General features: G+C 38.6%; 2 protein-coding genes across 2 annotated transcripts in view; one reads left to right on the top strand and one right to left on the bottom strand.

The window, feature by feature from the left end:
• Window positions 1-2,117: 2,117 nt before the first annotated feature.
• FAM206A (family with sequence similarity 206 member A) lies at window positions 2,118-3,571 on the top strand (the record flags this gene model as incomplete). The annotated part of the gene is made up of 4 exons (XM_017746159.1): window positions 2,118-2,264; window positions 2,972-3,048; window positions 3,120-3,189; window positions 3,260-3,571. Coding segments are annotated over 4 exons (423 nt in total), but the record flags the coding sequence as incomplete, so codon positions are not given.
• Window positions 3,196-15,809, bottom strand: part of CTNNAL1 (catenin alpha like 1) — a gene marked incomplete at its 5' end in the record, with an annotated part of 37,135 nt that continues 24,521 nt past the window's right edge. The window contains 8 exons of the mRNA XM_017746124.1: window positions 3,196-4,805; window positions 4,899-4,982; window positions 6,153-6,272; window positions 6,394-6,450; window positions 7,277-7,325; window positions 8,112-8,266; window positions 8,363-8,413; window positions 11,626-11,663. Coding sequence (XP_017601613.1) covers window positions 4,644-4,805; window positions 4,899-4,982; window positions 6,153-6,272; window positions 6,394-6,450; window positions 7,277-7,325; window positions 8,112-8,266; window positions 8,363-8,413; window positions 11,626-11,663 — 716 coding nt within the window. The remainder of the gene's footprint in view (window positions 4,806-4,898; window positions 4,983-6,152; window positions 6,273-6,393; window positions 6,451-7,276; window positions 7,326-8,111; window positions 8,267-8,362; window positions 8,414-11,625; window positions 11,664-15,809) is intronic.

The following is a 15,809-nucleotide window of genomic DNA, read 5'->3' as shown; positions in this document are numbered from 1 at the left end:
GCCTGGGACACAGCGCCAGGCGAGCCTGCGTTGTCCGGGAAGGTGGGAGGATGGGAGAGCGACAGATCGCCCTCCCCATCCTTTAATTATTGCTCCAATGAGAAACAGTGGGGCTTGGACTCTCACTCCCGACACCCTCCCTCACCCCCCGTACTGCTCAGCAGTGTCCGTAGTGCTGCCCTCGCTCCCTGCACCCTCGCCTGCTGGAAGGGCCACGTGCAGCCTCCCTAGGGCTGTTCATGGAAAGACTGGACGTGGCGCTCAGTGCCATGCTCTAGTTGACACGGTGGTGTTCGGGCATAGGCTGGACTCGATCTCAGAGGTCTTTTCCAACCTATTTGATTCTGTGATCATCAGTAGCAGAAGAGCAACGTTCCAAAAGGCTTTTCCCTAATAACATTTTGAAGGAGTCTGTTTAACTTGATTTCTAACTCCTTCAGTTTGAACGAACATTCAGCTTTTTCTCGATAAAACGTAATTGCTTTTCCTTGTATATTTCTGCACTCATGGATGATGAAGGCAAGATAGGAAAATGTCTTGCTTCTGCTTGGATGTATCCAGTTATTTGGAGTAAATCAACCTGTAGCCGATGTGGAGTCTCATTCCATACCTTATCCCCCTCCGGCAGCCTGTTAGGGCATTTGGGAGCCTTTCTGGGGCGTTTGGTCCCAGAGGGAAGAACAGAGCCTAATTACTGTCCGCACAAAACCAGGCAGGGCCAGTGGTTCACGTGTTGCGGGAAGGTGAGGCAGCATTTGTGTTCCCAGTGAGTTGCCTGCTCTAAGAATTCAGCGTAATAAGAAGGGCGTGCTTGGCACAGGGCAGAAGCGTCACCTTGCTGCAGCCTTGGGAGCTGGAGCTCCTCTGTGGCTGTCCCCTGCAGTTCTTCCTCACTCTTTCAAAAGGGAAACCAGAGTACCTGCAAATAACAGGTGTGACAGTAACAGCAAGAAAGGACACCCTTGCATTTGTACTGAATACTAAATATGAGGTTACTAATCTCAGGTGTCTGGTAGAAACAATAGTTTAAATGCTGTTGATTTGTTCAGTTGTCTGTGAAGACTGTTTTGCACCTTTGAATTCTGAAATACCAGGACCCTTGGATTCCACAGCAGCTTAGCCAGATGTTCTGTGAAGTATTTTGCCATTGTTATGTATGGGGCTGTGGCTCGGTTTGCTGTTTCTAGGCAGTGTAAAGTTGTTTCTTGATTTTTTGTTTTGCCAGGTCTCAGCTCCATTAGATGACAGCTCAAACAGATAATCTGTCATCTTCCCCTTAGAAGGAGGCTGGGGTGAAGGGAGGTAGCTTTGCTGCTAGGACATGCTGGATGCATTCACCAGGATCCAGCTCCCTCTTGTGGGAGCTGCGCAGCCAGAACTCCCCAGAAGGAGTGTGGGGAGATGGATACAGCATCCACAGGAAGAGATTTGGTTCCATACCCTGTTTTTTAGTGCAGTCACTGTTCCGTTAGTTTTGGTCCTTGCTCTAGGTTTTATACTCTCAAACAAAATAGATTCCTTTCTCTTCACTTACTTGCAAGTTCATGCTTGTGAACTTAGGCATAGTTCTAGGCCAGGCAGGCCTAGTCTCTTCAGCTGGGCTTGTCTCAAACTGTCCAGTTCCATGGCAAGAAATAACCCTCCTTTAGAAAAAAATGAAATGCAAGCAGCAAGTTAACTAAGGCCCAGATCACTGAAGGATTCATCAGCTGTAACTGTTCACCACAAAAGGCCTTTAGCTGTTGAGAAACACTGCTTTGTGTTACATTTTGTGACAAGTGCTCTGTGCTTTACTTGTTTGTCCTACGATGAGTACCTACTTCAGTTACTGGCTGAAATGAACCAACCATGCTCCCATGGGGTACAACAAGAGAGAGAACAGCACTGGCTCATTAAAAATCAGTGGTTCTGTTTCAGTAAGAAGTGTAGGGCTTTTAACAATCCAGTCTGGTATCTCAAAATGAAGTATTTTCAATGGCAGCGGCTTTTGGTCAGAAAGCCATTTCCATTCAGTTTGGTACAGCAGCTATCAAATAAGATAGGCAGAGAAGGTTGTGGAACTTGCTTAGAGCACAAAGGAGTGTGGCTTCTTAAAAGTACAGTGGAATAACTGACTTTTTTTTTTCTTTTGCAGAATCTGTGTCATCACCTTGGCAGAAGCCCACCCTCTTCTTCAAAGTGGGAAAACAATTAAAAACATTAATTACCAAATCAGTGCAAACTGTAGCAGACTTCAGAATAAGGTCTCTGGGAAGTCAAAAAGGGTATGGCTTTTTGCTTTGTTTTTATTTTAATCTCTCACTGTGCCTGAGATCTTTCTTTCCTTTCTTGGATAGAAACCCAGCAGGTAACTTTTGTGTTTTTTTAAACCAGCCCCTCTGCAGCTGAAGAATTTAGACTTCCTCAAGAGGTGCCTGTCTCCCTGTCCCAGCCAGGGTCTTGCAGTGCTCCTACAGCACTGGTGGTTTCCAGTGTTGCTCAAACCCACTCACTTCCAGTAATTTTTTTGGTAGTGTACAGAGGGACATAAACATCCCTGAAATGATAAAAATTTGTTTCCAAGAAGCTGCAAAGGATTTGGAGACTACTGTTTTTTTCAAGCAGATCCAGATAGCAGATGGGCCAGTTCAGTGTGGTGGGTTTTTGAAAGTGCCGTTTAACTTGCTTACACCGAAATCAATGGTGCTGTTCCTCTCCTCTCGCCCCTGATTTTAGTCTCATCAAAATTCGAGTCTGCTAGTCTGCAGAAAACTTAATTATGACTAAATCTGTAAGCTTGTAGCAAGCTTCTGTTTGATTTGTGCACATAACTAAGTTGGCATCGCCCCTTCTGTAGGGAAGCACAGCTCTGGAACTTGCACTGACCTGTAACTATCACACATCCTTCCTTTTGGACATTACTGACGGTAATACTTTCACAAACCCTGTGTAATTAAAACTACATACACATTTATTTATTTTCCAAATGCAGGGAGCTCAGTTTTTAACAGAACTTGCCCCTCTGTGCAGGATATCTTCATCAGATGGAGAGGAATACACCATTTACAGGTAAGGTTTTTCCATTTTTCTTCTTACCTTGACATACCACACACATCTACTGAATCTAAACACTTTTGCAGTTGCATACGAGGGCGGCTGATCGAAGTGAATGAGAACATTCTTAGTAATCCTGCTCTTCTGCAAGAAAAGGTAAGACATTTTCTTGTTCTTTTATTTTCCAGCTTTTATTTCACTGCTAACTTCAGTCTTGCTTTTTTAGCCATCAACTGAGGGGTACATTGCAGTGGTTCTACCCAAATTTGAAGAAAGCAAGAGTATAACTCAGGGACTTCTGACGCAGAAGGAGTACGAAGAAGTTTTGTTGCAACGCCGCAGTTCTGCTTCATGAAATCAATTCTACACTTCCTGTCTGTATTTAATACTAAATAAGTGACTTTTATTGTACACTGTGAGTTTTGTAGTATTGAAAAGACCCAGTGCCAGTTTTTAAAAGTGGAACTAAACTGCTTGATTCATAAAAGAATAAACCAGTTCAAATAGTTTGTATATTAAAATTTCTGTAAAAACTTGATGTAAAATTTTTCTTTTTCTCTGAATTCTAGCTCTACAGGTTTTTAAATAAGCTCAGAATGACATGTTGGAGATTATTTGTGTTCCACAATCAGCTTTGCTTCTGCTTAATGCTAGCATAGTATATATAGAAAAATCATAGCATTTGGCTATCATGTAATTTAGCTTAACTAATACAATATGGAGTTTGACACAGGTGAATGGAAAATAAAACTGCAGCAAAAGCCTCTGTACAAAGAGCAGCTAAACTTGAAAATATGTATTTCACACCAAGTTGTATTTTCATGGTATCCTGAAGTCAAATAATGCCCTTTGTACAGAATTTTGTAATAATCAGTGTCTACGTTCTTCAATTTTAAATGGCATAGTATCAAGTCTGCATAATACTTCAGTGGTTCTACAGGCAACTCAAATTCTGCTCAGTAAGTTTTAATAAAAAAGCAACAACTGCCATCTACAAATAGGCTAAAAGAAAAGGGTTTGAGTCAAGACTATTAATCACTTAGAAATACACTTTTGTAGAGATGAATCATGTCATCAAGATTAAAATTCAGGGGTGCAGCTATTTAAAGAGGTTTTTTTTTTCCTAGGACTACTTCATTGCAGGCATAACTTGTAACTTAAGGTAACAATTCAGTGCTTCAGGCCACAGCCTTTCAGACTATATTCCTGATTCCACTTTATCAAATATATAGACCGAAATAGGCCAGAGATGAGTTTACAGACTTCAACAGTAGTGTTACATATAGCGTATGCAGCACAGGGGTCTTTACATAAAATGTCTATTAGCAGCATCTTTGGGTTGACACATCCATTAAGACATTCATAAGCATTAATTACAAAATGGGTATCAATAATGAGCACAGGAAAGGCATTCACATTATAAAAATACAGAACATTTAGACCAGCTGGTGTTTTAATGGCTAAGTCACGGGACATCTATTAGATGTGACAAAAGGTCAACAGTTTTATATCAAATTAACCTGGCTTGACTTTCCACAAATGAAAGCAATATTGAAACTTCAGCAAGTGTTATTTTCAAATGGGAATTCCTGCATTTCTCAGTGCTATGATTACTTGCTCTCTAAAAACGTCATGTTTGTTACATGATTTTCTAAAGACTTGATGCCAAATGTGTCCACTCTTCTTTCTGGAGTACGTGCATTTGTACCAGTTCGTAATCTGTCTTCTTTCCATGGTGGAGCAGGCTTAAGACAACCATTTCCTGCTTTATTCTGTGTATATATAAGAAAGATGTCTTAAAAAAACCCAACCCAACCAAGCAAACACCCAGACTTTAAAACAGTCCGGATAAACCAAGTACTCACCTTTCTCAGTAATTTGCAGCAAAGTGGAAGAAGTTGGCATAGCAGAGTCATCACATTCCTTGTTTTCAGAATGCATGCATCAACCTAATCAAGACATTTAATAGAGGAGTAATACCACTCAATTCTTGTGTTAGACAGTTGTTTTTGGCATGAGATGGTGATCTGCTTCGAGCTGGGTTAAGTAATACTTGTCCTTCTGAAATATCTCCTAATCAAATGGGTTTGCCTACATTTTTTTCTTAGTTTCTCTGTATAGTACATGTAAAACAAGAGCATCCCTTCTGTTAAGCACAACTTGAGCTATGATGCAGACACATCCCAAGAGAATGAACTACTAGTACTACTATATTAAATAGTAATAGAAGTCTCTTGGAAAGGAGTTCTTACCATCTAAGTATGAATCATCCCAATTCCTCATGGTTTTCCTTTTGTTTTATGTCTAGCCAGTATGATTTAGAAAGCCATGCATCATCTAAGCCTTAGTTCAATGTTACACTAAAAGTTATCTTAAATCTTAACACTCAGCCCAGGTAACTTAGCCTGAGTCCTCAAACATTAATTTGAGAAGCTGTAATTACTATGTACTGATACATTACTGTATAAACAGAGTGGAGTTCCCATTTAATTTAGAGAGGGTGAAACAAACCACGCAGTAGCCCCAAGGGGCTCAGTTTCGCTTGCATGCTTTAGCCAGTTTCAGACCCTGCTGTAAAACTGAAACACCTTTTCCACAGCCAACTGGAAACAAACATCCAGGTGCATGGAAATGGTCTTGCTCACACTGATCACTGCTGGCTCAGGGATACTGATCCCCTCTGATCATTGCACGTCTACTTCTTGTGTTAACAGTTTGGAAACTTCCATGGCAGCTGTCTATGTAGTTATTTGTAGCAAATACGAGTATCAGAAAAAAATCTGGGCAGTCCAGGGTAGATGCTACCTACTGAGAGGCAAATGTGTTTCAGTAGTGGAGTTGGGGGTTTGGAATTTGTTACATTTATGTTAAGCATCAGTAACAATAATAACAGTAATTATTACAGTGGTGGAAATACATATTACCTCCCATTAAAATTCTGATCCCTGAAGTCCATGTTGAGGTATACCTAATTACAGTTCCCGTTTATCCGAATGGAATTCTAGTGGATACTACTGCAAACTAGCCCCATATTTTAACTGGAGCATAAATTAGTATATTACTTTATTTCAAAACAAGTTAGGTGTTACTTTGAGAAATATAAATAATTTTTACCTTACCTTTGTAAATGTAGCACTTTTACCCTGAGCAGAAGCTTTAGCTGTTATCTGGAGCTGCTTGCACATAGAGATGAGTTTTTCAGCCTCCAACAGAAGCAAAGGCTTGTCATCATTGTGCACCTGAAACGTGGTTCAGGAAGACAACACAACTCTGCGTTAAAGACTTCAGCATTAGGTTAAGGGCAAAGACAGCACAACCAACTGTTAATCAGTGTATCACTGGAGTAATAAGATACATCACCTGATCAGAAAGAGCATGAAGAGCTGAAGCAAGCTTTGTGCCCTCTGTGGCAAAAATCTGAAAGGGGGAGAAATCATGTAACAAAATGAACCACAACAGAAGATGAGGCTTTTCCCCTCCTGTTTTAATAGTGTACTTTTAAGTAAAAAGGTAGCAGGAAATACTTGTAATAATTGTATAATTATAAAAATTATATAAATCTATAATTCACAAGTCAGCAGTTTGCAGTGACTCCTGAAATAACAAGCTTCACTACAAACTGCCATCCCGCAGATAAGCAGAGTTTAAAGGCTTTTCCTTTACATATAAAAAAACCTCCAACTTCCAATTATTTTTTTTTCACTGTGGCAGCTCACAAATGTTTTGTGGGTGGCTGACACCTGCCCTGCTTGTTTATTGGCCTTTCAAAGGTAACCAGTCTCCTGTTACACACAGGCATGCATCCTGGAAATAGCATCCCACATTCCTTCACTTGGGCCCTTGTCTTCTGTTTGCATTGTGCAAATTTTTATATCTTCTTTCTTTCCCATGAAAATCCTGCTGCTCAGACTAGGATTTAGTATCTGTTAACACTACCAGGGACCAAGTCAAGTGACACAACAAACACTACAAATGTGTTGAAGTCCACTGTATTTGCCATAATGCCAGTTTGCTATCCCTCCTCCTAGCTGGAATCTATCCATGTAATGAATTCTGTCTGAAGCTACGACTGGAACACTGTGAAGTTCACTTTCAGAGTATGTACCAGAGTTAGGCTGCTCAAAATCTACAGCTGCCAGTCAATTCATGGTACACTGTACTTATGTGTAAGGAATCAGACACTGAAGTTCCAATTTGGCTTCACTTGGAGTGTCTACGTCCTGTTTTGTTAAATATACATTACCTCTGCCTGATGAAATAAATCTTGAGTAGTTTTCAGAAGTCCTTCTCCTCTGTGGGAAATAACAAAAGCAGAAGATATGCCATTTATAGACTGCAGATTATTTTGCCTGCTACTTACAAAAATTATAGTCTCACCACTGAACATTTTATAGTTCACACCACTGAACTGTAAACATCAGTCTTTTAGAAGATGCTAGACACAACAATAACTACGTACAGGAACTGCATTAAAAAATATTGCACAAACACCTCAGTAGCTACAGCATTCTTGGGGAATTAACAATGGTTCAGTTCTCACAAGCTGAACAAGAATAGAAATCCACGTCTCTGGCATACTGAGTATTACTGGACTAGCAGGTAACAAAAAAATCTCAACTCTGGTAAAAAAAACCCAAGCAAACCTAAATTCTTCAAGTAAGAAAGCTGACATTGCACAGGCAAGTTTCAGAACAACACTTTTCAGTGTAGCAAAGATCAGTAACTCTCATCTACAGTTACATCTCACCTACAGGTACATACTTGTGCTTTAATTACTTTAATTTTCAAAGTATTTATGAACATACTTCTTAAAATGTTTTCTGTACCCAAGAGATATTTAAATAGATGCCCTCCAACAAAACAAGTGTTAAGCCCTTTAAAAATAAAGGGGGTTTAAAATTAGGGGGTTTTTAAACAGCTTAGAATTTCACAAAAATTTATAAAGCCTAAGGACAGAATCAAGTTCCTTTCTCAATGGGTTCCAACTATTATGTTCTTTAAATGAAAATTTGTTTTTTCTAACAAACACTGTTAATGCTCTTTTTCCCACCAAAATTTGCCGTGTGCACTGTAATTACCTGGTAAACAAATACATGGAGTAGGCCATACTTGACATGCCTTGCCCATGTTGCACAATCTCATTCTCCTGATCCTCCCATTTCTCAGTCTCAGAATCCACATCAGATGTTAGCAGATGCAATTCTAATCCAAGTTTTGCAATTTTTGCCTGTTCCTGTAAATGGTAACCATATTTATGGCACTTAAAAACACATTCTTCTGATAAGATAAAAAAATGAAAGTTTTTTTTACTAAAATGACGGTATCTTACCTCAGTATCTAGTTTGACTGGCTTTAATGTTTTCAGATTTGAATTATGCTTCTGTTTCAAACAAAAAATAATATTTTTAAATAATAGGAATTGATAATCATTTTACTAGTAAATCTTAAAGAGGTAGCTCTATATTCAGAGAAAGACTTTGCAGGAGAGTTCCAGACGTTCAAACGAACTTCTCAGCAGAAACTGAGAACCTCTTCTGATCTGTCTGTCCTGAAATGGCAGGTGCAGATGCCCCAAAATTTCAAAGACAAGACCTCTTCCACAGTTCTCAGGCTCCACTTCCTAATGCAGTACAGTCTCTTCCCTTTACCCTGTAAATCCTCAGTAACAGTCAGGACTAAACAGTCTTAACCAAGTAGTCCTGCACTGATTTTTTCTATCACTGATGATACTGATATAAGAAGGACGCTGAGTTGGCTAACAGCAAGCTGATGTGGGCTACAACCCATACAAATGCTGCTGTGAGGAGGCAGCCCATGATGCTGTGTCACTTTGTAGAGGCAGCTGTAAACAAATATTGACACTTTGATCTTTTCACGGGTTTCCTTCTTTTATTTAAATCATGAACTATCCAAGATACCAGTCTAGCTGCAAGCCAAATATTGGCTCACATGAAACAATAATTAGTGGTACTGATGTGAGTGGAGTACCTGGTAAGGCAGTACTTGCCAACTGCATGACACACTTATGCAGTAATACTTTACTTATTTCACATTAATTTGCCATTCTTGGCTTTAATTTTGTGTATTGGTGCTGTCACTGTGCAAGGACAGCAAAATCACCAGATGTGGGAGGCACAGTCCACGTTCACAAACCACTGGAATGGCAAGTACAAAGTTGGTGTCGTAACTTGGAGAGGTGTGAGGCACAGGAGGAAGCTGGATGATCTCAGTGCCTGACTGAGAGCCTTGTCTGAGACTCTGAAAAAAGCTGCTGCTATTCATTAGTGGAAGTACTTGGGCAAATTAGGCTTAGTAATGCCTGCAGGGGAAAAAATAAACAAGAAGCAACACTGTTCATTGTGAACAGCATCAGCAATGAGATTCAGGTACCATCTCCATCTCTCACTTCAAGAGTCTGAGCAAAAAGTACTCATACTGAAGTTCCTAGTGTAATTCGGTGCTCAGTTTAGCTTTCATGCAATTTCTCTTTCCCCATCCCAAAATGTTTAAATATTCTGAATCTTATGAATGTCTACCCAGATTAGACACTGTAATTCTGCCTATGTATTAGAAATGCTGATCTCATATTGAAAGATTTAGCACAAAGGGTAAGAACTGATACTCCTAATTGTGATTTATATTGCATATTAGAGATGCAATTTAAGAAATGCTGTTTTTAAGATAGTGTCTTAAAAGAAGAAAGGAAGACAAAACCAAACTAGATTTGCTTGTAAACACAAACTTTGGTCTAGAAGGTATGGCAATTATTTAAGCTGCACAGTGAAGGGTATTCAAGAAAACCAGCACTGGTTACAACAAATAAGTTTTTAGATTCACAAATAACTAAAGAAAGCGCCGAATGTTTTTGCAGTTTTCTCCACTCTAGTGTTCACTTGCATTATTTCAATAGTACTATTGTTCAAAGTCAGATCAGTAGACAGGTTATTCTGCTTTAAAAACATGCTTTGACACTAAATACTACAGAGAAAAAATATACCCATGCATTAAGCGCACACGTGAATCATCACTGCTGTTCTGGTCCTCATCTACAGCATGGTTTAGGGTGCCACTCATTACCAGCAAACAGCACAGTGGCAATTAAGCAGATGTAACAAAATATGTAATCTAATTAGATCGGCAGGAACAGTGTGGCCTCTGTGCAGGGACAGTGTGGGCGTCAGCCAGGCACAGCAGATCTGTGGTGACAGTAGGGGGAGGAAAGGCTTTGCTGAGAGGAACAGCACTGGGAAGAGAGGCAGTTCCAAAGCTCAGAGAATCAGTTAGGCAAAGAAATTACTCTGTGAAGAAACTCTGGTGTCCTGTGGATGCAATCTACATTTCCCATCTACGTTCAAACTGTGTATTTGTAACTCTTCACAATGGTAAGTATCCTGCAAAACTCAAAAAGAAGGCAGCAACCTTTCAAACAATAACAAAACAGAACTGTTTAAATGCTGGGCACAATGTTTTATTGAAGTTATTTTAAAAAACATACAAATCCATAAGTGGGACTCTGACTTCAAACATATAATCTCTAAATTATAAAGTCCAGAATCTATGTGCCTTAGTCAAACTGGTAAGGGACAGAAACCCTATCAAAAGTTTCAAATATTTAGTTTCATAACTGTGAAATTCACCCATTCTCATGTAGCCTAACATATTCAATTTAAATCTGTAGATTGGATTTATAAAGCTTTTTTATAAAGATTGCATTTATAAAGCTTTTCTCTTTTCATTTAGGGTAAGAAGTTGTATTGTGTTTGAAGCCGTAGAATAGCACAACAGAAGACATGGAGACAGGATACCATTTCAAATCCAAATTCCTCAACAGTACAGGTTAAGGAAAGAAAGCAAGGAGAGAAAGAAACAAGCTAGAGCTTACTGTAGTGCTTGAGATAATTTCTTCCCTTTTTCCTACCCATGAAAAGATTCAGTTCATAGCAAGTGAATTAAATGACTGATTACATGACACTAACAAGGTTTAGGAGGCTTCCTAACACACAGACACTCTCAGAAACAGTGTAATATCAATTATAATCAGCTAAGGATATTAAATACCTCACACCTAAAAACTGGGTATTTAGTGTAACTTTTTTCTCTACATTAAACACACTTAAGATCAAAGAAGGAAACAAGAACCCATTATTTAAAGAGCCTTCAACAGGCTCAAACATGACCCTTTGTTCAAATAGGTTAACTCAGTCTACAATGTTAAGTCTTAGTAATATGATTTATTTTTTCTTTTAGTTTTCAGTATATTGCAGCATATTCCTACTGTTTTAATAGCAACAATGCAGTTTTTTATTATATGGCATGACAGTAGAGTACATGGTAAAAAATTAATGAACAGGAGTTAAAGTTTATGTACAATCTAAGTGATTAAAGCACATTACAAAACTAGTTACCTTAGTCTTCAGTCTGTTTATTATTCATTTAATAAACTGACAAACTTTGATATTTTACTGTCAGCCAACCAGTCAGGATGCATGTTACCAAGATATTGCCATGTCCCCATCAAGTTGTGACAGGGAAAGAAGTCAAACAGAGAACAGCAGATACAAAATAAACACAACAAACCCAAAAGCAACTTACCCCTGGTCTGGGCAGTGATAGGTAGACACGCTTCTCTCCTATGAAGAACACACAGGTTTATACCAAAATTTGTATGCAGATTTTAATCAGTGGGATCAAATGCCTTCACTTAAATTGCAGTACTATAAAAGCAAATTACTTACCTGCCATTCCTCCTCTCTGAATACTGCGGAAGATCTGTCTCCTGTTCAGAGACAGGCCAAGAGCCCTGTACTGCTCAGATTTTAGCTCCCAGCAACTGGCAATTAAGAAACCTTCTATGAACAATTTCTTTCAGTAATATTTGTAGTCCCCTGCATGTATTTCACAAGGAAGTAAAGCAACTCTCTCCAATGACTCACTAGCTACATGCACTCATTTTGTCTCAAAATAACATAAAATTGCAGCTCCATGTATGGCTTTTCTTGGCATGGGTTGGATGGTCTGAAATTTGGAATTAGACAGCACCACTAGTGAGAAATACCTAGGCAGGTTTTCCTAAGTAATGCAAGTAAAACTCTCATGTTGTACTGTACTATACATATCGCATGTGTGCTGTATTTTATCAAGAAGAAAGTTCTACAGTATTTTACACACTTATTGAATTGTTTGTTGTATTGCCAGGAGCCCACAATATTCCAAGTATGAGCAAAACAAATTAAGAAAGAAAAAATCCTTTTTGGGTGTTACCTAAAAGTTGATAAGACAACTTTATTTTCAAGAAGAAACAATGCCTGGGCTAACAGCCTAGGATTACAGCTTCAATTACCAGAAGACATAATGGTAATGAAGACTTGCATTTATTACAACAGATTCAGGAGAGAAAAGTCTGCTAAACCAAATTAAAATAAGTAAAGACCTTAAGAGCTAGTAAGAAATTGGTATTACCAAAAAACCCCAGAAACAATCAAAAAAACCCCACCCTGCCAACCAAACCCCAAGGACTACTACAATGGATGTCAGTACAGATTTGCATAGGGATGTTTACATACATCACAACGAAGGACAAGCAAAAAACCCCTCTACAATTGCTAATTCCTCCTCTTTTATCCACTCCTAGAGAAATTCCATTCTGAGTCCTCAGAAGACAGTTCTTCTGTGCATTCAGGATTTTTTGAAAGCATGCCCTTTATGATTTTCCTGTCACGTCAGGAGATAATCTCTGTGTCTAGGCAACTGACTCCTAAAATTTTAGGATGCCAACCAGTGTCCTTCAACCCTCTTGAAAAGTACAAAAAATGTGACCTTCCTTTCTAAGATCACCTCTTCCTTCTCCTACCCAGTTTTGCAAAAGATGAATTAGCTAACAGGGCACAAGCTGAGTAACTATTTTTTTTCAGAATGCAGAGTTATTCGGATATTAATTGCCCAAACATGTATCCAAGCAAGATTTCTCCCTAAAGACTGATACAAATTATGAAAAGTCATTTACAACATCCTCTACATCAAAACATCAGCTAAAGGGCATGTAAGAAAACATGTAAGACATACCAAGAACAAAAGCTAGCTTGCAATTTTAAAACGCTGCAGATTAAAGGATCTCCTTGGAGCTACGTAACAACTTGTTGTGCCTTGTTAAAAAGTTCAAACACAAAAAGCTTTGACATAACAAATGGAATACAAGCATTTACTGCAATGACACAGTACTTGCACACACAAGGCAGGCATTCAGAATTATGGAAACCAAATGGAAAGTGGTGGTAAACAGAAGTAAGAAAAAAAGTTTCCTTTGCTCTTATACTAATTCCCATTATTTGGCTTTACAAGGTTTAGTTGCTCACCATATTCAGAAAGAAGAAAGATCTAACTATTACTTTTTGGAACATTTAAAAAAACCCTGAAGACCACAAAATACACACACAAAAACCACACTTCAGCGGACCCACAGATACCAGACCTTTTAAAAGAGCAGATCAACTCATGTCAAAGATAATCCTACTTAATCAGAAAATACTTAATTTCATCAGTGTAATCACAGAACTTTTATTTGATTCCATTAATAGAATATACATATATAATTTTTTAGGTATTTGATTTCCTTCATTAGTGTGTCAGATCTTTGTTAATATATCAAATTTATATTTTTGAAAAATATATTTTTTTCACCACATTATGGTCTTCTTTTTATTTGACTGCCTTTGTTTTTCCTAATGTGCTTTCTTTAACATGTTTTTCCTTTTTTTATTTTTTCACTTAAAATTAATTTTCATTATTTCACTCTGTCTTCCAATTTTATGCTTTCTACTAGTTCAAATCATGTTTTTCCTTCCATAATGCCCCTATTTCAACTTTTAAGTCCTGCTTCTGATGTCACTTCTTCTCTGAGAGTATGGCAGCATGCCTGCTTCACTCTTCTCTCTAGAATTCGAGTGTCCCAATTCTGAAATCCTGACCTGTATCACCTATTCATCAACTACAGCCCTTCAAAAACCTCATGGTCATTTAACTCCTCACAAATCATGTGGGCAAAACAAAAGAGGAGGGCAGAAAGGTATGTTATCTTCAGAAACCATTCTCTCACTTCTGACCCAAGTTACAAGGGAGCAAATCAGAGGATTATTTACTTATGTTGTTCTCCAGCATGTTCAAACCAAAACATTAGAAAAAAAGAGACTGGCTGACATCCAGCAGCTTGGATGGATGAGAGGTACTTTCATCAGGTGGTCCACCTCAAAGTGCAAGAGCCTCAGAGTTAAGCATCAAATGGAAATGAACCAAACAATCTCTGTGTGCAGAACCAAACCTCCCACACCTGGCAGGAGCCACCCTCTTGAGGAGCCCGTCACTCTCTTTATCCCAGCCTGGACACACCAACATTGTGGAGAATGGGCCTCCTCACCACTGGATTAAAAAGTGGTTTAGGATTGAGCAAAATAATGCCAACTCTTCCTTGCTGTACAGTTCTGCACAGCACAGGAATATTTCCAAAATACACAAGGACGTGTATTACTGGGATGTGCTGTGCTCACCAACCTCCCCACCCCACTGTGCCTGTGCATCCTGCTCCCCCAAAACAAGCCCCTTACAATTTGGGTACATTCCTGTACAATTTCATTACAATTGAGTAAAATATTGCTTCACTTTCAAGCTAAATGCAGCTCCTCCCATGCGCATTTGGAACCTCAGCATGAGAAATACCTCATTTGCCATTATGAAAAAAACTCTGGATAAGAAGCTATGCAATTGCTCGTAAAAATAAAGAAATTAGTATAAACAATGTTAATCTAGTGTAATCCGAAAAATGCTTCTTTTATTTCATGTGTCCAGCACATTTAGTCACCATTCAATTTTTGCATCTTAAGCTGTATTCTGAACTCTCTAACAAAGCTAAACATTTAAATTGGTAGTACAAAAATACAAGTTTTTAAACTGAGGAGAAAAAAAAAATATACCTCTTACTGTAATTCTATCTCTTGTTACATACAGTCACAATTTTACTGGGAATAAAGCACTTGATACATTTTAGTCTGTAAAATAAAGACACTTTTACCAACCTCAAGACAAGTATCATGAATTACAAGAAGAACAGAGTCTTATCAAATATTGTGAAACTTCACTGTGTTTGCAAGGGCAAAAATTTTGTGAATGCCACTCCTATAATCTCTTAGCAAATAAATATGTTAGTTTCATTTATTTACTGGCTCACCAGTTGTGTTTTCTCGGAGAAGAAAAATGTTAAAAGTGGCAAGGTAACTTCAGGGTATTTTCTGGTAGCAAAAAGACAGGGTACTTGTGGAGATTTTTCCCCTCCCTCTTTTTTTAAATGACAAGAGTCACTCCAAAGTCCAGCAAGAGAAAACAAGCAAACAAAAACAGATTAGCCCACAATACAAAGGAAAACTTTGTAGAAGACGGGTGGATGTAAGAAGATGTTACTTCTAAGGAGATAATTGGTTGCTACTATGAAACAATCCAGATTCAGAAGAGTGTCTCTTACTAGGCTGGGCCATGAGATAAGGAAAATGGAGATTTCTTAACACTGTTTTGGCAATACAAGACCTAACGCACCCAAGGCCACAGAGAGAACACAAGCTATGCTTAGTATCTTACCAGTCAGCGGTGGTATCAGAACAGTTTATGCTGAAAGAAATACTGAGGATGAGAGACACTAACAAGAACACAGTTGGGTGGTTATGCCAAACAAGAGCAGTCTTCACTGCATCACACATGACGGCCTCCAACCTGCTCAGCAACACCTACCCATT

The sequence above is a fragment of the Corvus brachyrhynchos genome, unplaced genomic scaffold (genome assembly GCF_000691975.1).
Source record: "Corvus brachyrhynchos isolate BGI_N302 unplaced genomic scaffold, ASM69197v1 scaffold409, whole genome shotgun sequence".
In the NCBI taxonomy this organism is placed as follows: Eukaryota; Metazoa; Chordata; class Aves; order Passeriformes; family Corvidae; genus Corvus; species Corvus brachyrhynchos.
This window is presented reverse-complemented; position numbering and strand designations above follow the sequence as displayed.